This window comes from Poecile atricapillus, chromosome 3 (assembly GCF_030490865.1).
Source record: "Poecile atricapillus isolate bPoeAtr1 chromosome 3, bPoeAtr1.hap1, whole genome shotgun sequence".
In the NCBI taxonomy this organism is placed as follows: Eukaryota; Metazoa; Chordata; class Aves; order Passeriformes; family Paridae; genus Poecile; species Poecile atricapillus.
Window position 1 is genome coordinate 76,340,479 of NC_081251.1, and position 26,981 is coordinate 76,367,459.

The window sequence follows — 26,981 nt, forward strand, 5'->3', positions numbered from 1 at the left end:
TGTGTTTTTCACACAGGTGGTATTTTGTAGCTAGGCAATTACTCAGTTGTAATTTTCCAACCCTTTGCTTCTTTATTGTTCCATTCCAGACAGAAAGCCACAGGAGAAGTTGAACATAGGTCTGTATAGCACAGTCCAGAGGAAAGTGTTTGTAAGTGGCCTGAGAGTACCTAGTAGTGGTTATTGCACATAGATAGCCCTCAGAATCTGTAATACTCAAGAGGTGATTGTATCCTGGGCTAGGCAAGTTTCTTGTGAGTGGGGTGCACACGGAGTGTGTGCAGGGTTTTAGTTACCTTATCTTTACAGAGTTGTCTTAGTGAGTTTCCCTTCCCTGAGGATTCTTTGTTTATTTCAGAGCTGGAGGAACAAAAAGGCAGTCGTGCTGAGCATAGGGTGTTCACAAGTGAGTGCACAAATTACACCAGTTCAATACTTTTTGTTCCTGTGTTTTGTTTTATTTTTAACATTCGAGGTTCATCATGACCTGTGCTGTGTAACCCTCTGCACTGTGCCATCCCACATCACAGCATAACCCTGGCTTGCAGAAGGAATTTATTTTAGTGACAGGCAACAAGTTTCATAAACTTAGGTGTATACAAAGCCACAGAACACAGATGATGAGGGACACGAACTAGCTATTTGCAGCTCAGATGCACACATGCTGATTTTTTTCTTTTTTCTCCTAAAGTTTTGTCCACAGTCTTTCTTATTTTGCTATGGCTCATAGAGTAATTTGTAGGTTCTGTTGAGGAGATCAGAATCTTCTGTTTCTCAGCAAAATTTGATTTCCCATCTGCTTTCCAATCTGACAGATTCCTCTATTCAGTCTGAGAAAGTCTTGTCATTCTTGACACATGGGAAGTTACAAGCATAACTCATGCCCTTTTAATGTTCATGGGTGTTATCTGAATAAATCACTGACATTAAAGTCTTAACCCTTTTTAGTCTTAAAACTGACATTTTCAGAGCTTAATCTCCTCTGTCTGGCTAATGTTTCTCTTGTTCTGCCAGATGTATGCAATGTCACTCATTTCAAAACTGTTTGCACTGTGCCTTGGAAGCTGTAGCATCTTTCAAAGGAAATAATTACAGACTTATTCAGGGGCTGTCATGCTCCCTTTGCATCTTTCATCACTGTTACCAGTGGCACAAGGAAGCCAAGTAGAGAGTGTTCTTTTGTTAGGTTTTGCTTGTTTCTTTCCAGATCAGAGAGAGTCTCTCTTAATATTGTCCTGGAGGCCAAGGTGGTGAAGTACAGGTGATCCAGCCAATACATTACCTCTGAATCTCTGAATAGCATTCTTTGTCATGCTTCCTTCCCTCATTCCTCATGAGTTATCATTGTTAAGATTAATTCTTTCTAATCAGTTCCTCTGACTGTACTTGCTACTTCAGTTCCCCATCACTCTTGATTATTTTAAACTGAAGAAGAGCCATTGGGTGACTGGATAAAGTTTTTTTTATTTATTTTTTTGTTGTTGTTCAAATTCTTTTTTACCATTTTTTATGCCAAATCTATATCCTAAATTTTTGTATCCCTCTACCCCTTTCCCCACAAATATAGATGGTAATTGCTATAAGAATGATTCTGCTAAATAAAGTTCATTCAAAATGATTAATTTAAATTAATTAAGAGTCAGCCAAGTTAAAAGAACAAGCTTCTTTACTATTGATTCTTGTGAGAGTTATCTATGAATATGATGCAGCATGATAAGGATTAACTAACCAATGATTTTGACGGGTAAGGAAGTGAGCTGTGTGAGTGAGCAGCATTTAGATCTATATATATTGTTAGCAGAACTTACTTATGGAGTGCTCACTCTCTTACTCTTTGGTATTCTTCATCATCATCACCACTTTAAGGCTGAAGTTATTTCATCTTTCTGTGCCTGCTAAGTTCAGTAAAAAAAAAAAAAAGACTGTTTCTGTGGAGCAGCACAAGTGGGAGAGCTTAACTAGCAGTAAAGCTTTTGTTTTCTTCTTCTTTCTTGAGAATATGGCCTGGTTGTCCACTTTTCTGTCTGCTGACTTAATGTCATCTTGTCATAGAAAAAAAGATCATTCAGAAGTTAAAGTACCAGTCTGGGGTTAGGGTAATCTGTATTAAGTTCCCTGTCATGACAACTATCCAAAAATATTTTAAAAGTTTGTGATTGTATTTGTTTGTATTTGGTCTCTTTCCAGTCAGTGAGACCTGTGCTCCTACAATTTTCTTAAACAGAAACAGGCAATAAAATAACTTAGTAGTCTTTTAAAACAACAATTAATAATCTGTTAAACATTAATAACATCATTTCCAGAGGCATGTGGAAATGAAGACATTAAAGAATTTAAAGCACTTTGGTGTTAAAGTAGCTGTTGTCACATCAGTTCTAAAAGAGAGGACGTATTTTCTCAGAGCAAGAAGGCAGGAGTCCATTTTTCCAAGAAAAAAGCCTCGCTGTGTACTAGTGTTGGCTTGCTCTTTGGAGACCATAATAAGTAATATAATAAGCAGTGTACATAATTTAACTGTACCATCTTCTACTTATACACTTTAGTGTTTAAGTCAATGTAATAATTCTCTCTCTTTTTACCACTCTATCTTTCCAATTCTGCTGATACAATATGAAATGCTTTCTTGAAATCCATATAAAATTCTGAACACTCATATATTTTTATTATACAGTCATTCTGGGTTATATATTCCATGAAACCTAAACTCTTTTATTGGCAATGTTTGATGCTTGGATGATGTAAGGAGCTCTGCACTGGCAGTCAGATTTGTTGGCTATATCACTGCTGAATTTATGTTTCTCTAAACTGTTCTGTCACTTTAGTTCTCAATTAATGGTTCTCAGTTGTGTTTTAGTATACTTTGTGTCAAAATCTTGCATAAATTTACAATCTAAATAAAAAGAAACATCAGAAATTAATGTTTAGAGTAAGTTTAACAATTCTTCTTGTTCCATTGCCCTCTGAACATTGATTTGTTTGTTTAAATTTTATTTTAGAGAACCTTTTACTGAAACTGCTTTTTTCTTTCTTTGCACTTGTACTGAGTAGGTCATATTTTATAGATATCATGTCTATGTTCTTTTCTCATCCAAAACACTCTTATGCTTCATTTTACTTCAGGATGAAACATCCCTGCGCAGCAAAGCTGGAGGAGAGAATGTAGCAAGCACACCACATGTAGTCACAACTCTGAGGAATTCATGTCCATGAAGGATTGGTGCTATGTTAGCACAGGATGAGGTGAGTTCTAGCACCTTTTCACAGGTTTTGATGCCTGCACATTCCTAGGTACCTTGTCATTTGCTTCTGTGCTGGCTTTTTTTCACACTTGGTTGTGAGATTCTGGTAGAGCTTAACACTGTTCTGAAAAATGTTGCTGCTTAGAACAAGAGTTGCACACCTTTTTGAAACCTGGGCTTTGCATCATTTCAATAGCTGCAAGAAAGAAAAAGAAACACATGGGTCACAGTTTAAGAGTTATTTGAAATACTGGGGTGGCAGTGAAAGTACCTAGAGAATTACGAATTTTATAACTGAGGGTTTGATCTGCAGTAGTTGAAATGAGGAAGAAAAGAAACTGCATCAGTTTGGTAATCCATTTTTGGGATATATGTGAAATTCTGTATGCAGAGCGGAACCTTGTTAATGCAAATGTTTCCAAATTCCATCCTCAGATGGACTGATGGTCTCATTTTGGGCTTTGTCTGCTGTAGTATTTCATGTTGGTCTTGGTGTTGTCCTGAATAAGTTCCAGCTGGCTCATCTTCAGTACCCTTCCTAACCAGAATTATCTGTACTTCATCTCCGGCTGGGCATTTAGATACCTCTGGGGCTTTGTTGCACTGCACAAAGTGGTGCAATCACACTTTGTTTGCTTCCAAAACGTTGTCCTTACCTAGGGCTGTCAGAGAGCTCGGGAGTGTGAAAGGGAACACAGAGGGAGGAAATCAAGACAAGGAACCATGAGCTTCCTGCTTCCATGCTGGAGGCCTGCAGGGTGGCTGGAAACAATGCCAGGAGTGGAGATACTGGAAGGCAGGAAACTCCAGGCTGACGTCAACCAAACTTCCACTTCTGAGATGAACTTTTGCTCAGGATTGAGGTGAGGGCCTTGCAGAACACTACAGCATAGTTGGAAAACAGACACTTCCTTAGGGTTGACTCTAAACTAAACACTTTCTAGGACTTGTAAGCACAATGCTGTATCCACAAATCTCTCTCAGGACTTCTTGGACAGTGTTTAACAAGACATGGCATGTGGTCTTATATTGTTACAGTTTTATAGAAACTGTCATACCACTTACTGGAGAATGCTCATAAAATCATACTCAGTAATTTTATCAGTAGAATATTGCAACACAGCTACAGTACTTTATTGAATAACACAGGTTTATTAAAATTTCTGTAAGAGCCATGTCATGCATTTTTAGAAGCCTCTTGAATTCCAAGGGTACCTTTTGTTTTCCTCCCTATTATTTCTTATAGGCTTTTTTTTAAAGAACAGTTTCTGTTTAGCTAAGTGTTGGTGGTGCTCTAGTCTCTGGCTCTTTATGAGGCCAGGAATGTAAGCAACACTCTCCAAGTACTGTGGACCATATCCAAAATACACTCTGCAGTCAGGGAAAGTCTTTCCATTTATTTAAATAAATGTTGGCTCAGGACCTGTAATAGTGCCCAACTTTTTCTGTCATAATGGTCATGACAATGCTTTTAAAATGTCTGTCTTTTTCTTACTTGGTAAATGGACCATACGCCAGCATCATAATTGCTTCGGGAAACACTGTGTATATGTTCAAAGGGCACTGAATTGCTCTGTGTATGGAGAGTTATCAGACGTAGGAGGATGTTTCTGCTGAGCCATTTAGGCACGCATTTACTGTTGGTATTGCTGTCTCCCTTCTGTGGTGATAAGTGCACTAGCTTTCTTTTTCTTTTTTCTCTCCAATGTTGCTGCTTTTTTAAAGTTATTTAAGTTTTGGGCTCCAAAAGAGCATATCTAAGATTATATATATAGGATGTTGTGTCTGTGAATAATATATAAAGAATTGGCTGCCATCTTCATTATTTTTCCAGTATTTCTACTGAACACAGTTGTTTAGTCACCTCCAATATAATATTTAATTTATCAAAAGGAAAATGAATAAAATTGTAATGTAAAGTCTCTGATTATGAATGTGAAGCTGAAGGCCTGGAGTTTTCCTTTGTTCTCATGATTTTTACCCTGAAAATGAACTCATCTATTATTCTCTGAGCTTCCTTCTAGAGTCTGTGCAAAACTTTCTAGTATCAGTTCACCTGGTGGGTGGAACCCCACTCTATGCAACTGTGTGGTTTAAGTGCAGCATTTCTTCTGTAGTGTTCATTGTATTCACTGCTAGAGTCCTGGAAGTAATAATGTTACAGTACATCAACCAGCTTCAGTATTTGGACCTCACAAGTCTCAGCTGGCTTCATTTCCCAAGGATGCAAAGCTTGATGGCTCCCTCTTAACCAGAGAAAAGAGAGGACTGAAATATCCTGGTGTATTGAAGTGAATTAATAAGACCACCTAATGGCAGTCTGACTTGGCAAGGACGGAAAGCTCCCTTACTATTTCTCGGTTCCAAACTTTGGGCAGCTTGACACTTTTTGCCTTTAAACAGAATTGGATTAAAAATATGGAATTGAACCAGTGTGTTGATAAAATATGATGGATAAGGAAGTGTTCAACTTATATCTGTCTGGATTTACCGTTTCATATTGTGACACACATGCTCACAGTTAATTAAATTACTGTGTGACATGTTGGTTATGTGCTCTGTCTCAGCTAATTCACCTTAGCAAACCTTTGATGGGTTGTTAATTTCAAACATTAGAGACAATGTGTGGGAAATACAAAAGGAACTTTTTTGAATGTTTAGTAAATAGGCACTGGAGATGCATACTAGGTATACAACATTAGCAGGTATTTTAGTGGACAATAAAAGAAGAAAAGTAGGTGAAACATAGGAGACAGTGCCCTTCTCATACAAAGCAGACCCTTAGCACGTTGTCCCCCATGCAGCTGGTGACAGAGAAGAGCTCTTGGAAGCAACATTTTTTTTTCCCTCTAGCCAGTTTTCCAGCCAGTGTTGCTGGTCTCTCTGACAAAGTGGCTGTCCATGTGCATGAGGCTTGGAATGAGGCTTATTGTCTATTAAGTATGACAAGGAAGTCAGACAGTAAAAACAAATAAATTAATTAAAAGTTAGAAATCAAATAGGAAAATACACCAAAAAAAAAAAAAAAAAAAGAAAATAAGAATGCAAAATAAGAAGAAAAGTAGATGATGTTTTGGTTTTTTTGCAGAATTGAGCAATCCTTAGGATTAAACTCTTCTCACACGTCAAGGGTTAATTTTGATACTAAAGGACATCTGTCTCTGTGTGGGTTTTAGGTCACTTTACGGGGAAATACTAAGGACAAGCTCAATTTTGGGGTGGTTTACTGATACTGGGAGTATGAACCATGTTTGTTCACAGGCAGTGACAAGCAGGGCATCCTGGCTTTCTGAACACTAGAAGTAGATTGACCTAATGGTAAAAGAAATTCATTCCCTAGCAGCTGGCATATACAACTGAGATGATTTCAAATTTGTCGCATCTTGGTAAAAATGTCTGTAGCTGAAATACATTGTAGGACAGCATGCCTTATCTTGGTTCTATTATAAACAAAAACTACTGGAAGAATTTAAAAACCTTGTTTCCAGAGAAAGAAAGAAATAAAAAAAATCCATGGTCCAAAGGTCCCCCACCCTCTTTTATGAGTAGATGAAAACAAGAATGGATATGAATACAAAATTAGCTTCTGATTAGAGTCTCAAGAAAAGTATTTTGCTGGTATTTTCCTTACATTTGGCTCTCTAATTTAGCCTCATAATAAAAGCAGATATCTGGGGGAAACATTCTGTGTGTAGCACTCTTATCAAGTAAAGATTTAGACTGGGGTTAGGTTGAAATCATAATATTTGCTGCTGTTACCAAAGGTTTGTAAAAAAAGGTTTGATGAGAATGTATAAGTATTTACAGTGCTCCTAGACAGGGTTTCACATTAGAGTTTATTGCTCAGAAATATTATCCTTGTTTTGCACCAAGCATTACTCATTAGTGCTCAGCTCCAGTGTATTCCCATAAAAGAAGGAAAAAAAGGCATCTGAAAAGGAACGGGTTCCATCTATTCACACACTGACAGAGGCAATGTGATATCCCCTTTAATATTTAAAGGTCATATTCTTCCTCCATCCCTTCTTTTGTCATCACTTGTAGCTTTTCCTCAGCTATTAATACATGACCATTGCATGCCTGTTGCCTCTACCTGATCAGAGGCACAGGCAACACATGTAATTACAATTACAATTACAATTACAATTATCATGTGAGGAACTGTGTGAGTGTTCTGCAATAACCCTGCTAAGTGTCATGTGTTGCAGTAGCAATAAGAGAATTTCTCACTTCAGGGTGAGTTGATTACTGCAGAAGGGATTCAGCTCCTCACTTTGCCTAATGTCACCTCCATACCTACTGTGTATGCTTTGTTTTCAGGTTTTGGGGGCTCTGAATCTCTTTTAGAAACCTCCAGGAGTGGCCTAAGAAAGTTCTGAGCTCACTGTCTTCACTGATCTGATACAAAAAGTACTGTGTATGTGCATCCTACAGCTGATCAACAGAGAGAACCAAAACTGCTTGGAAGATGCCCTAAATTAAGTTGCTGTCTTACATTCACACAAAAATAGTGCCACACTTATATGCCTTTTGTCAACACTCAGCATGGGTCAGTGCTGGCTATCAGCATCTGTTTTCTCTAAATTTGGCTCATTAAACATGAAATACATGACCACTCTAGAGCATGAATGAATGTTTGGATGAGAGTTTTTCCACTGACAGCTTTTACAAAAAATAGACTTTTTTTGCCCCTTAAATTGAACCAGAATAGCAGTGGTGGTTGACACATTTTGCTCTCAACTGAGAGAGATTTTTAATGCATCTTGGATCAGTAGGGTGCAAAAGTTTGATAGTTTCTTTCCACTGAATGCACAGAGGAGCAAGAAAACTGCTTTTTATCTGCTCTGTTTATTTGTTCAAGCTTTGGAGCTGAGCATTTCACTTCAACCTTTTCTCATATAATGTTGGAGTCAGAAGGACAAAAAATATCCCTTTATCTATGCTGACAGGCTCAGACACTCAAGGAAACACTGCGTTTTCCCTAAGACCATGGAGAAAGCTTCTAAAACTAAGTGGAGAAGCTAAGAATGTGAACATGTAAGTTAGATAGGATTATATTAAGTCACTGGGTGAGAAAGTTAGAGTTTAGAGTTTAAGCTATATTAGTGAATAAGAGACAACATGGAGGATTTAGAGTGTTGTCCCTTTCTCCTTCTTCTTCTTCTTCTTAATTTTCTTCTTCTAGAGTTTTTAGGTAATATTAAGTGATTGGATGGAAGAATCCGCATTGCAAAAACAAGTATTTGGTTACTGGGTTATAAATGATAATAAGTTACTTGGCATTTCATTATTGGGCAAGCTGACACTTAAAAGACCTTAGAGAGACAGTTCATCCCTCCATTTTGTAGCTTGTTAGTTAGTGTACATAGCTGCTCACTGTCTGTAAATATGTAATATAGATAAGAAAATAAGAAACAACTGAGCCTTAACACAAAAGCAGTCTCTCTCTCGTTAATCTTAGTCCTGAAGAAAAGAACTGAGCTATCAGTGTCACACCCCAACAATATAATACCTTATGGTTTCTTCAATTTCCACTTGGCTAAGTGCTGGGACGTCCTTGATATGATAAACACAGTTTTGCCATCCCAATATACAGAAAAGTACTGAAAATACAGTACAGAAAAATACATAGAAAGTTGCTAATTAATAATAATGAACTGGTCACGGACAAAGAAAAAAACCCCAACCTGTAACATCTTCTGAAGGAGTGGCATATTATGGGATTCTTGGAGCGTGACAGATGGTTCTTATTGTGAGAACTGAGAATATTCGAATAGTCCACTATGTTTCCATCTGGCTTAGATTTTTTCCTATCAAGAAGTACTACATACTTCAGGAAAAGCTTATCAAAGAAATCATTGCAAAATCTTTTCTTCAGAATGTCAAGGAAGGTCTTGTAAACTCTTCCTGAACTAAACTTTTTACACTCTTTATGAACAGTCTCTCAAATTTTATCCCTACATTCTCTGCATTTCTGCATGCTCTCACCCTTATTTTTGATTATTTTTTTCTGATGTAACTTTCTTAAAATTTCCTTTTATTTGAAGTACCCCAGGTGAAGATTGGTTTCAGAAGTTTTTATTTATGTATCTTGTGTTTGGCCAAATTTTCTTGGATTTGAGATTTCTTTTTTTCCAGAACCACTATCCATACCCAGATCAGTGGGTTGTTTTCAAATGGTGGCAGTTTTTGCATAAGCTGTTACTCTCTCTTAAGATAAAATTTCTTCAAACTGTTTACAAAGTTCCTGCTAGCTTCAGAAAGAGCAGATCTGGACCTTGATATTCAGAGGATTACAGGATTACATGGTTTCATCATATTTGTTATTTATTGACAAAGTAACAGTGACATTTCCTTTCCAAAAGACTCTCAATCTATAATCATGTATCTTAGAAAATGTGGTCATCAATTTCCTATCGCAAGGTCAAACCTCCTTATCTGCAGGCTGCTGACATCTCATTACCAAGTCTTGTTCTTGTGTTAGACCCATCAGCCTACAAAATCACAGGTGTACAATGTGAAATTTGGCAGAAATTGCACACAAAACTAAGAGGCAGAGTTACTGAGCTTCAGTAGGCATCTATGTGATTGTACAAAGGTTATACAGAAAAGCTCTTTCTAAGGCTCTAAAACTCATTGTGGTAAAACAGTGCTGAGGCCAAAACCATACCAAGCCAGAAACATAATATACAAAAAACCCCCAAATTTTCTTTCAGAACTTTGCCCCCCCTGATTTCAATTTGTAGTGAGGAGCATGGCTTAATAATTTTAATCCATTTAAAATATATTTAGATTCAACTATTTTTAAACCATAGTGGCATTTTAGTAAAACTGTTAGCAATTTGAATATGGAAAAAGAAAAAAAAAATACAAAGGAAAATTAAAATATTTAGAAAGTCATTAGAGAAAAATTGAGTTTTTGCAATGCAGATTGTGCTCTACAGATTCTTAGTTGTCATCCTAAATTAGTGCTAGTAGTTTAAAAATAGAGCATTATTAAATATTTCTGGAGCTCCAAATTGAAATAGGGTATTTCTTTAAAACTGAGATAAATCTTAGCAGAAAAAAACCAAAACAACTAAATTAACTTTTCATTTTGTAAAATACCAATTGACCCTATTCAGTGAAACACTAGTTTTGATATCATCAAAGAAATTTGTCCAATGCTGTTCTGCATAGACAGTTTTGTAACTTTTTTCCAAAATGGAAGATTTTCTAGTCAAATCTGCGAGGTAACTGTTCAGAATATTTGGCTTCACTTCAAGCCATTCTTAGAAATCTATGGCTTAAATTTTGCACGTTTGCATTAACATATCTACCGACACATATCCACAGGCAAGAAATTTTTAACCTGCTGCCGTCAGACCAGCAGCATGAAAACAGGAAGGCCATGTGATTGAATGCAGAGCTAGTCCCCATCTGGGTCCTGCAAGTGAAAGCTTGAGGCCGAAGTGATTATCCTGGTCTTTAATAATGATACAAAAGAAGGAGATAATATCAAGAGGGAAATACCAAGAAAGGTATCCTTTCACTTGACTCCTTGCACTTTCAGCTTCATCACTAGAAATAAAATTTCTTGGTCTGTTTTTGATTGATTTTAACTATCAGGTCACATGTTCCTCTAATAGACTTTTAGCACAAGTGTATAATTGTAATTGATCTGTTTTTGGGGTGGATTGCCATAGGGGAGTATTAACTAAGAGTAAAATTGACTGACTTGTATTCCAGATGTCATGGCATCACTATGAAAATACAACAGCAAGGCTGCTTTTCTCTAAATTTCAATTCAGTAGCCCTCAAAGACAAAATATGGAACCATCAGCTGTGGGCATCTGCTTCAATATCAGCCATTAAATAAATTTATAAGACAGAGATGCCCTTGATCTGTCACAATACAACACTGGCAGTACTCATTTCAGGTGGATCTTTTCAGAAAACACTGTGGGGCCTGTGTGGCTAAAGAGGGGAAAGGGAAATATAGATACTTCCTTTTTTTTTTGTAATTGAGATACTGAATTTGTTATCTCAGGGGATACAACAGAAAATTTTCTAAATGGCAAAAGGCAAGTAATGTTTCTATCTGCATAATTTTTGTAATTTATCTCATACAAAAAATTTGAACTGCACGGGTTACTACTCTTAGATTATTATATGATTTTCCTATGTGGAATACTGTTCTATTTGCTATCCTATGTACATGAGCAGGGATGTAGATGGAGAAGCAGTCTGCATTTAATGTTGGATGATTCATATCCTACTTAAGCCAAATTTTAAACTTTTTAAAACCCTTGGTCTCTGAAAACAGTAAGATTATGGGGCAGGGGAGATGTTAGGGTGCTGGGGGTGATGGCAGAGGCCAAAGGATGAAGGGGTGACAGAACCAATGAAAAGCCATGAGCAAGCTTCCTGGTACATGGAAAACTCATTCTGGAAGAGAGAAACCATTTGGCCAAGTCTAAGGGGTTTGTGCAAAAAGATTGAGAGTTCTTTCTGTGACTGTGTGTCACAGAACTTACCTCAGGCTTTAAAATCTAACAGTTTACGTAAGTCATGTGCACTGTTTGGTTTGGGACGTTTTTTCACCAGTAAAGGCCAGACTGGTTGAACTTACCATGCTTCTTAAAGCTCTTAAAAGTCTTTTGATAGATGTAAGCAATATCTTTTATTATCTGTGAACAAGAGAGTGGAAAGACAGGGGAAATATAAGAACATAAATGAAATAAGACTTTTATGGAAGCATCAACTCAAACCATTTAGAAAGATTTGTGTTATTGCATTTAATTTCCTCCAGATGTTCTTGCGAAGGGGGGATTTGGATTAACCTGGGAAGGTCGATGGAAAAGCATATTTTCCTGATTTTCAGAACAGGGGAGAAAGGACCCTTATAATGCTCATATGACAGCTTTACAATTACCAGAACAGTAATTTATTTTGCTTACAGTACAGGGAGGAAAATTTTTGGAAGAAGCACCAACATGACAGCCATTAAAATTCTAGGAACTTTGCTGCTATTCAGAGTCCCTGAAAAGCCAATGGGGAAAAAGGTCTCTGTGTTAGCATTGGATTAAGATTGTTTGCATTTAGTCTGGGTTTCATGTGACTAAATGTTGACACTGACTGAAAGAGAGAAAGAAAAAAGAAAAAAAGAAAATGTTATCACCAGAAATAGCTTAAATTAGCATCCTGTTTGACAACATCAGCAAAGTCTGAAGTTTCTTATCACTCTTAATCAACTGTTTGGCAAAAGGTTTGTCTTATGTGGAAAAGTACATCATATTTGAAGATTGATAAGTAGTTGCTTTGGATTTAATATGATAAATGTGGTGGGAAACCTAGATGGCTTACAGAAGTCATATGAACTAATATGGTGTCAGATATGGTTTTGTAAAAACACGCTATCTGTGTAAATTGCTTATTTGAATAGCGAAGATTGACTATATGGGATTCTTCCCTGTCTTGTCTTGCTCATTACATCTGTATTTAATCTTTGCTAATGATTCTTCTGTTTCTGGCAAGACCAAAAGCTGCTGACAAGATAGTGGGGCAGGTGTCTGTTTGTGTAGCTGCTTTTCTGCCTTCACTGAGACAAACTGAATTGTGAAAACCTATAGGTCCAGAAGGGCTCATAGATAACAAAATTACATTGAATGTCTTCTCTAGAACCTTTCTATGTTTCCCAAACCCACCACTCAGCTGCCTTTATAAAGAAAATTAAAAATAAATGCTATATCATTACACAGAGTTGAGCTGCTGTAAAAAATAAGTTATTGTCGAATCCGTGGTAGTGAGTGGCTTTCCTGTAGAAAGAAGATGATTGTTAAGGTTTTGATATTTTTTCGCTATCTTCTCCAGTGAAGGGGAAGTGCCAAGAGAGATGTGGATGTTACTACCAATTTCCTTTGCTTCAAAGTAATACTGTTGAAGACCAGAAGTTCTTTTCATCTATACTAAAACTAGAATTTTCCAGATCTCAGTTCGTGTGTGTGCTATTTTGCTACCTTGGCCAATTTCAGTAAAGAAGTTTACTTGACTATGCACTGATTAAAATAGAAACTTATTTCCCTCTCTTCCATTCACTGGTCCCTGTCTTCCCCAATGGAAGTAAGAAATATTAGTCATTATTAAAAAAATGAAAAGGCAAGAAGTTTTCCCATGGTAGTTTAATGAAATTTTTATTTTCCCATTTATTTGTTTGTGCTTTCGCTTCACATAGTTCTATATTGAAAATAAGTACACCCTAAGATTTACTCATTTACTCTCCACTGCCTGTGGCTCTTCTTTCACATATAATATGTTCTCTTGGTAATGTGCTGCTTTTTGCAACTGTTTCGGGATGGAGACCATCTTTCTGAGTTTCATTTAGAAGTAAATAGTGATGGATTTTCTCGCTATTTGATGAAAATCACACTATGTATTTGTGAAAAATCTCAGGCTTGTAAGTGTTTTAAAAAATTACTGTGCAAATATATAAGAAACCATCGTAGTCTAACTGAAGACTGTTCAATAATGTAAAAAAAAACAAAAAACAAAAAACAAAAAAAAACCACAACAAACCAAAAAAAGAATGAAATAAGACAAAAATGAGACCAAAATATGTATCCTTTAATTGACTGGAATGAAAACTTCTCTAATATGTTTAGACTTCAGGGTTGTTAGATTGAAAGAGCTCAGGGGAGAGAGGGCAGAGAGTGTCAGTAGGATTTGGCAGGGTTTCTGGAAGGCAAGATGCAGAGCCATCAGTTGTCATCATATTTAACTGTGCAAGCCTGACTGCAGTCAATACAACATGAGGGAGTCAGATTTGTGTTCCAGTGTGATCTGCTCCAAATATCATTTCAACACTTTTAATTTATTTTAATTTGCTTCTGTGTATGAAGTTGAATTTAAATGTTCTTTTCCTAAATATTATTACAGAATCATGGAATTCTTAGGGTTGGAAGGGACTTCTGGACATCGCAAAGTCCAAACCCCCTTCCAAGGCAGTATCACCTAGAGCTGGTTACACAGTTCCATATCCAGGTGGGTTTTGAATGTCTCCAGAGGGTGAAAGTCCATAACATCCCTGGGCAGCCTGTTCCAGTGTTCTGCTACCCTTGATATAAAGAAGTTCTTCCTCCTGTTGAGCTGGACCTTTTTGTGCTTTAGCTTATGTGCATTACTCCCAGTCCTGTCACTGAGCACCAGAAGAGTCTGGCACCATCCTCTTAGCACCCACCTATGAGATACTTGTATTTATTGATGAGGCCCCCTCTCAGTCTTCTCCAAACTAAACAGGCCCAGCTCCTGCAGTCTCTCCTCACGAGAGAGATGCTCCAGACCCCTCACCACCTTTGTGACCCCCCTGCTGGACCCTTACCTGTTAATCCTTGTTTTTCTTAAACTGTGGAGACCAGAATTGAACATAATACCCCAGATGTGGCCTCACTAGGGCTAAAGCTGCTGGCCACACTCTTCCCAATACACCCCAGGATCCCATTGACCTACCTGGCCACAAGAACATTGGTGGTTCGTGGTCAGTTTGCCATCCAGTCAGATTCCCAGGTCCTCCTCAGCAGAGCTGCTCCCTAGGAGATCAGCCCCCAATCTGTGCTGGTACTTGGGGTCATTCCTCCCCAGCTGCAGGACCCTGCACTTGTCCTTGTTGAACCTCATTGGGATTTTCTCTGTCCAGCTCTCCAGCTGATCAAGATCCCACTGAATGGCAGCACAGCCTTCAGGTGGATCAGCCAGTCCCCCCAGATCTGGGTCATCAGCAAACTGCTCAGGGTGCTTCCTACCCCTTCATCCAGGCTGTTGACAAACAGGTTGAATAAGACTGGACTCATTATTGATCCCTGGGGAACACCACTGATACAGGCCTCCAACTGGATCCTGCTCCACTCATCACGACCCTCTGAGCTCTGCCATTCAGCCAGTTCTTGATCCACCTCACTGGTCATTCATCCAACCCACATTTTCTGAGCTTACTTGTGAGGTTGCCATGGGAGGCAGCATCAAAGACCTTGCTGAAGTCAGACAACATCCACTGCTCTTCCCCCATCGACACATTCTGCCATGCCACTGTAGAAGGCTATCAGATTGGTCAAGCATGACTTCCCCTAGGTGAATTCATGCTGACTATTCATGATGACCTTCTTCTATGTCCTCCATAATGATCTGTTCCATCACCTTTCCAGGACTGAAGGTGAAGCTGATACTTTCTGGCTGGTAGTTTCTCAGGTCCTCCTTCTATTTTCAGGTCCAGAATTGATCAAATCATCAAAATGGGCTAAAATAAGAGTCTCTCTACCCTGTGCAACCAGTAATGATGGGAATAGATACTGGGATTATATCTGTGCAATGCAACAAATGCTTGCTACCATGCCAGAGAATGTTTTATTCCCTCTGAAACATAAGTCCTGTGTAATCCATATCCTGACTCTAAGAGGGAAAAAGAAATAACACAAACCAACCAACTGTAGAAATTTTTTCTACTCCTGACTCAGTTTCTCTGACAGTGCCCAGTGACTCTTCCAGTCCATTATATCTTCTTCTCCAAGGATCTGCATTACCCTGAGTAAAAAGCTATCTTTGCCAGAAATATAATTAAAGCTCTTGAACACAAGTATCAGCTCTTTGGAGCCTTACAAACTCAGTCTTTGTGTGTCAACCATTCACTACCAAATCATATTGATGAAAACATTCCCCTGTGGAATCCATTTATGTGCTGTGTGTCCCAATGGCTGCTTTGTGATGGCTTCAGCAGGTGTCACTGTGGCAGACTGATTCGGGAAGAGGTAGAAAGGGACAAGGGAACTGAAGAGAATTGAGATAAAAGAAAGCAGAAAATAAACCCAAATCAAAACACAAAGCCTTCTGTGCAGTGCATCAGGCACATGTGAAATAGAAAGAACTGAGGGTTGTAGAAAGCCTTGGGCTCAATGCTACTCTTCAACTCTCAAACTGCAGTTTTCCAGAAGCTCCATCCTGTTGTTTGTGATGATTTGTGACACGTGGTTAAGTGTAGCATTTGGTTTCCTCAGAGGTGCTATGCATTTTTGTGTGGTTGGTGATCAAGGGAAAAATAATGACACTTTTTGTTTTCTGCTTGTGTTCTCAGCATAGGAGAACACTATGATAACATAACACAACAGCTTCATCTTTAGTTGATGTTTTCCCCCATTAATTTACTTCCTATTTTTTTCCTACTAGTATCTTGGGTAGCAGTAAGAGGACAATAGTCTCCCTTTGTCTTACCACAAGTGTTCACTGAACCACTTTTACTTAAGAGAATGTATATTGACATGCATAACATAATCAGGCCAGGGGCTCAAGCTTGAAACTGAGTACATCTCTTCTACACTTATTTCAATTTATGACTGTTCAGATGCAGATGGGTAGTGAAAAGGTTTAATTCCAGTTTATGTTGCTAGCACAATATTATAATTTAAGCATTAACTGAACATGCTCTGTGTTGGTGTGGAGCAATCATGCATGTCCAGTTTTCATAAGTGGGGTTTGGAGGTCAATTTTCTTAGCAGGTTCCAAGAATGCTAGTTACAGAAACATATTTACATTTGATCAGCTGCAATATAAAAGATTACATTCCTGGAAATACAGCACTAAAAAAAATAAAATAAATTAAAAAGTATTTTGGAATAGCAACTTCTGTGTAAAAGTAGATGGCATTTTTAATTTTATGAGTTATGGAGATGTAGATATGACATGATTTCTTGCTACCATTCCCTGCAATTTTTTGTTTTGGTTAGGCCATCACGCACATCCTTGTAAACTCAGGTTTTTGATTCTAATATTAATTTATCATGAAAATCTAAATGCACCAAATTGTTTTGACCTGAAAACCCCTTGATAACAATGAGTTATACTGCTTTTTCAATGTTTGTGGCATGCAGCATTCTACATTTGCTGAGTAATATTTTCTACATCTTCATCCAAGAAGTATAGAGGGTTCTAAAATCTGTGATTTGTTTGTTAAAGTGTTTTATCCTTTTAATGATCTTTATTGCTTTCCATCTTATGAAAAAATGGAATTTTTTTTTCTTGCACACTGGATCGTGGGTATATGACAAATTTTCTACCACCCTTCTTTTCTCATGTTCGCATCATGATTTGCAAGTATTTAGAGCCTGAATAGAAACATGCAAGTAACTTTGCATTTTGTCCACGAGAGTAGTGTGATTTATTTATTTATTCATTTGCTTACAGGGGAAACAGACCATTAAGATACACATCTCATTTCCAATTTAGATACCTCATAAATTCTGCTTGGTTGATAAATTAATGGAAAGGTCTAGGAATTTCAGTCTGGGAATTTCTGTCACATAAAACATTCCTCTTTCCCCTGGGATTTTATTGACTTAGAAAGAAAAATACAACCCCCATTTCTGTAAATCTACCTCAGGAGGTAAGGGCCATAACTTAAAAGGTATTCAGAAAGGTGCAGCAATGTACTGTACTGTACAATATATAGAACAATAATTGATTTCTTAGTTTATCTGCCAAATAAAAAGAAAATGCCACCAAGTGCAATTGGCTGTGATTAAATAAAAGGAAACGTTTTCCTTTTTTTTTTTTTTAATAAGGGGAAAATATTTCAAAATTTCCTTTAGTGTCAAAGGCCATGATTTCCCTTGAATTATTTATTATATTTTTGTTTTCATCTGAGGCAGGCAGCAAACAACTTGAAACAACTAGTTGTCATTGTCCTTTTACACTAAGAAATTGTTCACAAATGGTGCAAGGCTCCTTGATTCACTCTTCCCTTTTTCCTGCAGACTGTGAGTTTGTGTTTGCTCAGAGGCCACGGATGTGAAAGGGAGATGGCTTCTCTCTCATTCTACATTGCTCAGGCACATTTTCTTTCCCCACTTAGAAAGAGAAACAATCTAAACTCACTGATTTTAGCCATGCAATGAGCATACTAATCGAGATAAATGAGCAGGTCACTCTTCCTCACATTGATACATGCTTATCATATGGAACAGTAATATATGCTGTAGCTTATCAGACACGGTATGCTCATGGAAAGTGGAACACGATGGCTCAAGAATCTGCAATAGGCCATGAAAGTTGAATCCAGAATTTCTATGGAGCCATTGCCATAGACAGTAAGTGTTTATTTGTGATCTTTCAGTGATTCATTTTTTAATACTACAGAAAATATTTTGCCTAATTTCTAATTTCTATGGTCTTAAATGTGAGAATCATACAAGGAGATTTTTTTAAAAGTTCCTGACTCTCTAATTCCTATTGAATCAGTAAAAAATCAGGAATTTAGACTTCTTTAAAGTTCTCATAAATGCTTTTGGCATCTGCTTAAATATACATACATGTACATTTTAAATATCACCCCAAAGTATTTTCTTGAAAAGGAATTTTTGTGAGTGAAATGGAACCTAAGTGCAAAATCATGATTTTTTTCTCTCTGTTAAATGTACATTAAGACAGAGGCATGGTAAGGTTTAAACAGTCTCCAAATCAAGTTCACAGTCAGCATAGTTTTCAGTGTTGATCATAAATGTCAATATCTCTTGATGGTATGCCTCACTCCCACCCATACTCTTCCTGCCTTATGTGAATACATCGTATGACAGATCGAATGGCCACTCCTCCTTTCATGTGGCCAGCATGAGATCAGACCAATCTCCCCATGATTGTAGAGACAGAAGTTAGGAAGTCTTGAGTAAGTGGAGGAAATAGAAGTGAGAGAGCAACCAGCTCTTTCTATTTCCATCTACTGGATGAACCTTGTTCAGCCCTGGGAATATGATGCATCTCCTCTGCACAGTGGGAAGTCCTTACACGTCAAATGCAAATTATCTTGAACACAGTTTAAATGTAACTGGCAATTACTAATACCCAGTGCATAAACCCCTTTTTAGGGAAGGGGTTATGCAAAACTAAAAATTACCCTATCATTTAAAAGGACATCTATTAGAGCAGACATGGCATGATACCATGCTTCTGTCATATGATTATTCGTGACTGACTGCAGAGGAGGATGACAGGCTGCTTTTGGGAAAGGTGGTCCTCAGTACATGCAGTTAATACTTATGTTTGATGCTCATTGACTAGTGACTGCCTACCTTGCAGACCTTGTATCTGATAGTACTTTCAAACACTGAGTCAGACCAGCTGCTCAGACTTTCTGGAAAAGGTATCTCTTTATGGTTCCTACAAGATGTATGAAAATAACTGTATACTATCCATCCAGGGGTATATAGCTTTATTCAAAGGAGATCAGACCAACCTCTGGATATACTGGTGAATGAATATTCTTCAGGAGAAAATTATTTTCCTTGTTATTTGTAATTTAGCATATTGTTATTATCTCTAGAGTAGTAGTAAATTCACCAGACGGATTATATCTTCTATCTTTTAAACTATGCCATACATTTTCCTATTTGTTTTCACTCAAATAAAAACCCTACCCTAAATCATTCTTCATGGAACAGTATAAATCAATGTCTCACCATGAAATCCTCTAAGGCAATTGGTCTCTGCAGGCTCAGCACATTTATATCATCTGGGCAACCAAGCTCATGTTCCTGCACTCTGAGGGCTGACACAGCTTCCCTGTAGCTGGCTCTGAGGAAGGATTTCAGTTCTCATTTAGCTTTAAATATCTTTAAATGTATCTAAAGCTGTTGCACTGGAAAAGACATGTCCAGGACTCCATAAGACTTCTTTTTCATTCTTATTGAGGTGGACAGCATGGTGGGGCTTGTCTCGTGGAATTTATTTTGAGGGGATTCAGGTATGCATCCACATCTTCACACACAAACACGAAGGAAGGTGGTGGGAAGAAGTGCCCTGGGCATGTGCTGACTTAAGCCAAATCCCCAAAAGTTATTCTAAAGCTTTTGGAATATTCAAATGGGTACTTCTATGAAACAATAAATGTTTGATTTCTCCATGGACTAATCTATGTCCACAATGTACTATCTCCACCCACATATCTTATATACATTCATTTCACAATGAATACTAGAATAGTAGAAAAATTAATGCAGTCAATATTAAAACAGAGACAATTATGTGACTCAGAAGTGAAGGAATACTTTTGCTAAATAACAATGACAGTGCTATTAAACAGCTCTACTTATTCAAAAGTCATTTTATGAAGTGGCAAGACCACCAAATTGACTAAGAAAGCATTTATATCCAGTTTCTCAGACAGGAAATTTCTACCAAATTTTATATAATGTTACTGCTGTTTATCCTTGAAAAAGGTATCTATATTGTTCTTAATTATTTATAGGAAAAATTCAGTGCTGACTTAAGAGTTAAACTGGGCATCTTGACTGCTTTTAATAATTTCCTAAATTGCCTTTTGATTTTTCGTGATAGGAGTGGTTTTCAGTGTTTTGGTGGACTGAGTATCTTTAAAAGCTGGTTTAAATAATTTTCTAATTAAAATACTTGAATTAGTGCAGAAGACAGATGGGACACTGCAGTTTATCTTAGAAGCAGTAGTCCAGACAGGAAGCACTACCAAAGACAAGGAATATGTGCTACAGACAACCAACCTGCTGCTCCTGGGAGACAGGGAGATAGATCAGCACTGAACTGATGCCAGAAAAAACAATTCACTTTGGCTGGAAAAACAGAAAAGTTTCAGTTTTAGAAATATCACCAATTTTATTTCAATTTTTCTTGTGAAAAACTGATGGAGAATATTTTGTTCCACTTGGTTTATCCTAAATCTTACGAACTGGAATTTTCAAAGTGCCATAATTTCCATTTGTGTGTCTTTGGGTGTAAATTCATGACAGAAAAGCCAGTCTGCTTACAGGCTTTTGTTTTTTTGTAAGAAGGTGTTAAATAAATGCAATATGTTTTGTTAAAGACATTGTCTGTGATGGGAACAATAGTAAGTCGTACAAGCAGCAAGGATGAAGGCTGCTCTTTCAGAGTAGGATGGGAAAAGGAAGCAAACCCGCCTGTTTGTTTAGAAACTGACTTAAAGAGTAAAGTTCAGCAAGTCCTCATGTCTTTCAAACAAAAACAAGCAGAAAAGAGAAACAAAAATTGTGTAATCTGGAATAAATGAAGAAGTTCTGATAGGTGTCTGGGTGGATTTGTGTTTTGCTCATTAAACAGCAACAGTAAGCAGAAATAGCAAAAGGACACCAGGGTCTCACAGACTAGATTTTCTAGCTATAAGCAAACTTGAAAGCCCTCTGCTGCTTTGGGTTCTGATGGTTTCTAAAACATGGAGATATAAAGCAGGGAGTGGAGGAAAAATTTATTTGTAAAGTTCTTAAATGAAATCCCTAATCCTGAAGAATGCCTTCTATTGGGATATGTATGAAGCGATACTGAAAAATCAACTTTCAGAATACAGATTCCTGGGAATTTAGAGCAGGCTGATAAGAGAATTTTCTAGGTTTGGACTGTGTTTGCTGATTTGGAGTAAGCACAGCTGGCACCTGAGTAAGCACAGCTGGCACCTGAGCCCTACAAAGCCAGAGGGAAGGGCTACTTAACTAGAACAGAAATTTAGACATACTTTTACTCCAAATGGATTATCAGCTTAAAGCATTAGTAGAACTGAAAATTCCATCGCTGCTGCTTAATATTGATCTCTTTCACAAGGGTTTGCTAGAAATACTTCAAAGACTTTTGGAGTCATGTACACAAATACAATTTCTCTTCGTAAATCATTGCCTCTTTGGTTTTGACATAAATATTGAAAAGCTGAAGCAATACTATTTTCCTTTTACTTCTTGCTCTTGAAGTTGAAAATCATTGTACAGCACATATATGACATATCTTGGACGGGTAGAGGTAGGGTAATCTTTGTGCATATACCCCTACTCCAAATATACATACACCAAACATTTATCATTTACCTGCACCCCAAACTAAGGCTCAGCACTGCTTTTGTTAGAGTCAGTTAAGAAATCCATGTTGACAGGAAAGAAATGAGTCACTCAGCTCCACAGGCAAACCACATGGACAGTCCCTCTATGGAGCTTGCTAGAGGAAGGGAAAGACAATGACAACAAAAGATATTTTTCACATTCTTCATGCGCTTAATGAATGTGATGGAATATCTAGTGTCTGTGAGCAAAGGAAAAAATCTTGTCTTTTGAATAGTCTATCATAAAATGGTGGCAGTTTTCTAAGTAGAAGAGAAAATGATAGTTTCAGGAAGATGAACTGTGACAGTTTTATCAATTTTTTAATTTGTATTTTAAGGAGGTCTTATCCCTTCTTATCTGAAGCTTAAAAAACCCTGTTCATATGGTTTAGCATATCTAAACTAATGTATCTGAACTTGTCTAAAATTATCTGGATTGGAAACTGAAATGGAAATTTCATGAGAATGTAACGGGAGAAGTTTTCAACAACTCCTTAGACCTGGCACTGGTGAGGTCACCCCTTGAGATCTGCCTCCAATTCTGGGCCACTCAACTCAGGAAGGACATTGAGGTGCAGGAGCTTGTCCAGAGAAGGGTAACAGAGTTGGTGAAGGGTCTGGAGCAAAAGTCTGATGAGGAGGAGCTGAGGGAGCTGAAGGAGGCTCAGGGGAGACCTTTTTGATCTCTACAGTCACCTGAAAAGAGGGTGTAGCCAGGTGGGGATCACTCTCTTCTCCCAGGCAACCAAGGACAGGATGAGAGGCCACAGTTGTAAGCTGTGCCAGGGGAGGTTAAAGTTGGATGTTAAGGAGAATTTCCTCACAGAAGGGGTGATTAGACATTGGAATGGGATGTCTGGAGAGGTGGTGTGCTGCCTTCTTCGAGGCAGAGGACCTGGCTCAGGAACGGCACAGTGACCCCACCCAGGTCACTTGGTCCATTTACACACAACACCGATGTGATGGATGGCAAAAATGGTGTTTATTGGTGGAGAATTTGACACTTTATAACCTAGGTTTACAGTGTTATTCCCATCTGCTTTCATCACAGCTAGGTGCTATTGGCTAATTAGGGGGGTAATTACCATAAACTATAGAGGAGGGGGGTGACTCTATCTTTCCGTACACCACGATATCTTCCGACCGCCGGGCCCTAGCTCCTCACAGTGGTGGAGGCCCTGGATGTGTTTAAGGAAAGACTGGATGTGGCATTCAGTGCCATGGTCTAGTTCTCACAGTGGTGTTTGGTCATAGGCTGTTCTCAGTGATCTCAGAGGCCTGTTCCAGCCCAGCTGGTTCTGCAGTCCTGGGATTAGTTGCCTGTGTTTAAAATAATATATAGAAAAAGGCTTTTTTTTCTCTGGCCTAAATAAAACTGGGATCTTAAGGACGGGAAAATTCAAAGAAAATACTTCGAAATCATAAATTCTCTGAAATGATTAACTAAAGATTAATTTTGATTTTATTGAAGCCAATTGATTTCCCTCTTATTATTGATGTAATGATATAACTGCTGAGCTTGCCCACCCTTTTGTCATTCTCTTAATCTGTCCATCTGAGAGATAAGGGCTTTGCTCTTAGTGGGCAAGTTGTTGATAAAACAAAGATAAAATATGTAGATAAAAACTTTAATGACAGATTACAGTGCTATGATAAGTGTGTGCTAATTTAGAATCAAAATTACATCTCACTGTGGGATCTTCTGCTTTGGGAAGCAGAACTGCCAATGTAATTTGTGATGTTTTATGTTTTAGTGATACCTGCTGGTCTGCTGTGATACATCAAAGCTTAGTTGAGTAGAAGTTGAGCAAAATATAGACCTTAGATTAGATTTAGCACTTCAAAGAGAGTGATCATGTGTTCTTTGTACAGAATTGTTCAAGACTGGTCAGGCATTCTCACCAGACGAGAGGCTTTGTGCACTGCATTTCTATAAGCACTATATTTGCCCTAAAACATATACAGAAATGGTAAAATCAAACAAAAGTTCAGACATGCCCATAGAAATGTTACTCTATGTTTTATATTTCTACTCTTGTCATGAGTTTCAGCTGAGAAAAAAAGCTGCTATGAGTCCCTGGGATTCCTTTGTATTAACACACTAGTGGACCATGTTACCATGACAGAAAATGAAAGTACCAAACAAAATATATTTCACTTAATAGTTCAGTACTGATGTCATGACTGATGTTATTTTGAAAGGAGACATTAAAACATGATGAATAGTTCTAGACCTGGTCTTTATGATGCCTTTTAAAAATCTACAGGCTGTTCTTTAAGATGCAAAGCTTCATACAAAGAATGAAGGTTGATATTTCATTGCACAATAAATATTAACAAGTTAACAACCTCAATCCTTTGAGGATGCTTGAAAAAATATTATTTTCACTATTACTTTTTGTTCTAAGAGGAAATAAAGAGATAAAAAAGTCAGTCCTTAGGTTTTGCAACTAAGATTATGAACATTTTTCCAGTTTGTTTTTCCTCATTACACCTATAGACCATTCTTTTGGCATGAATCCTAAACCTTTAAAACCATTGGCTGTGAGCAGCAGAATTTTGTTAAAACTGTCTTCTTGTAATTTTTGTGATGAAGCTCAAGAAGATCACCAAACAATTGAATTGTGCAAATCATATCTTAACCTGACTGTTTCTGGTTACTAACCTTTTTTCCCAGAAGATCAAGCTGTCAGTTAAATTTCAAATATCTTTCTAAAGTCTGAAATTCTCAAAATTCATCACCTTTCCATAGTCTCCCACTATTTAACAACCTCATTAATCATAGTACAAGCACCAAAATGGCCAGACAGTCAAAATGCACAAGGTCAGAAGCTCAAGGCATCAGGAAGCTGAATGCCAGTTGGTGCTTATTGTTCTTCCATGCCAAGTCAATGCTGCCTGTGGCCTTAATTGCTATCACTTATAAAAACCACAACCCTATTGATTTTGGTGAGGTTTTCAGATTCGATAGGGATCCTTGTAAATTATATCCAAATCTGTGTAATGTGAGTAATATGTGATTAAATCTAATAATTTAATCTTAATTGTGCTGATTAAAAAGATGGTATTAAGACAAGGCAGAGTTACTCACAAGAAGTTATTAAGAAAATTAAGGATTAGAGAGTGAGAAACTGATTATAACAATTTATCAGGGAGGCAGAAAATACATATCAGAAGTAAATTATTACTCTTTTAAAATGGTACAAGATCAGAAGAGTAATCTCTGATCTCTCTGATCAGAGATCAGGTCCCAACTCCTGGGGTATGCATCTGACATAGTACTTGATTATTAGGCTTTTCTTCATCCAAATTTTATTATAAAGGTCTGGTGCCTTAATATTCTCTGGGTCAAACAGCTGGTTCCAGACAAACAGGTAGTTTGTCTTCCTGTGTAGATGGCTCTAAAACAGCAAAGCAAAGGGCTACATGTGTAACAGACTAACACAGTGATATTCCAGATGTCCTTCCCTTCCTTGCTTACAGTGTTGTGTTCAGCCTAATTATTGTGACAAAAGGGTCAGAAATCCAGCCACGTGATGTAAAGACATGTTATACTGGTTTGCATCACAATCTTCAGGTTACATTGAAATAGCCTAATTGACACATTTTCTGTCCTGTAGTAATGCTTTGTGATACTCATTTACACGCAAACTTCCCACTGCTGTGCGAGAACAAAATTAAGTCTTTGTACATTCACGTAATTGTGCAATGGTGATCGGCAAAATAATTGCTAGAGATGAGATAAAACTGACTCTTTTAGAAAGTATTTAGTCTTACAGTTTAGGTTTCTTCAATATATATGTTTCTGCCCATTAAACTTTAAAGAACAGATACAAATCTACAGACAAGTATATTTTTTTATTAGGAGGGTGGACATTACAGCCATGTGAAGCTATAGTTACTTGAATTAGTTTAATAGGATTACACTGTACCTCTGCTACTCTAATGAGAAGAAGCTGGTTACAGGTGTCCATGCAAGTAAATAAACAGTATTTCTAATGCAAAAACTCCGAAGATGCACCACTATTGAACATAAAGTGAAAATGATTGTTTCTAAGGCAGGGAAAGGTCAGGGGTTTGGTTTGGGTTTGGGTATTTTTTCTTTTTAAAATACATTTGCCTGTAGCAGTGCCCATCATTAGTTTGAATGAAGTACTGAAATATTTGTGACCTTTGGAGCTCACAGCAACTTAATTTCTAATAACCTGCTACTTCATATGAAATCCAGGAAAATCTGCTCCTAAAGAGTGACCAAAATGCAACCTTTTCCAAAAAGCTCATTTTTATCTAAATGCAAACAAAAAGAGTTTTCAAGAATATATTAGAGAGGTGAAGCAATTGGTATTCTGATGTCTGGTTTTTTTCCACTCAACAGAAAATAATGATATGTTGGCAAAAGTCATTTGCCATATTTATTTTTTCAGTCTTGGGAAGGCAGCTTTCTAAATTTTTAATTTCATACTGCTGTTCATATAATATCAGGCCACTCAATAATGTATTTTTTCTTCTTCAGGAGTAGTTCATTAGAAAAGTTTCTCTGTTCCAGCTTTTCCCTCTTTGTGCAGTGTTCTACAGAATGGAGAGTTTTACAGTTTTCTCATTGGTTGTGATGATGCTGTATAAAATATATATATATATAATGTATCATAATATAAAGAATATTATATATTAACTTGTAACACCAAATTCAGTCTTTAAGGGTTAAATGTGAGATGCACATTCACAATTAATAGTCAGCATTAACTGGTGTGATATGAAAAAAGTCTGAAGAACCAAAGCATCATATGCAACATTCCCAGATCCTAACTTCTAGCAAGAGGAGCTATCAAGCACAATAACTATTACAGGTCTGGAGACAGTACACAGGAAAAGAGCTT

The 26,981-nt window shown here is 37.4% G+C and overlaps 1 protein-coding gene across 1 annotated transcript in view; it reads left to right on the top strand.

The window, feature by feature from the left end:
* Positions 1 to 3,124: 3,124 nt before the first annotated feature.
* LOC131577678 (uncharacterized) overlaps positions 3,125 to 26,981 on the top strand; it is a 50,954-nt gene continuing 27,097 nt past the window's right edge. Inside the window, exon 1 of the mRNA XM_058835719.1 lies at positions 3,125 to 3,240. Within this exon, the coding sequence (XP_058691702.1) occupies positions 3,223 to 3,240 (18 nt within the window). The 5' untranslated portion in view covers positions 3,125 to 3,222. The remainder of the gene's footprint in view (positions 3,241 to 26,981) is intronic.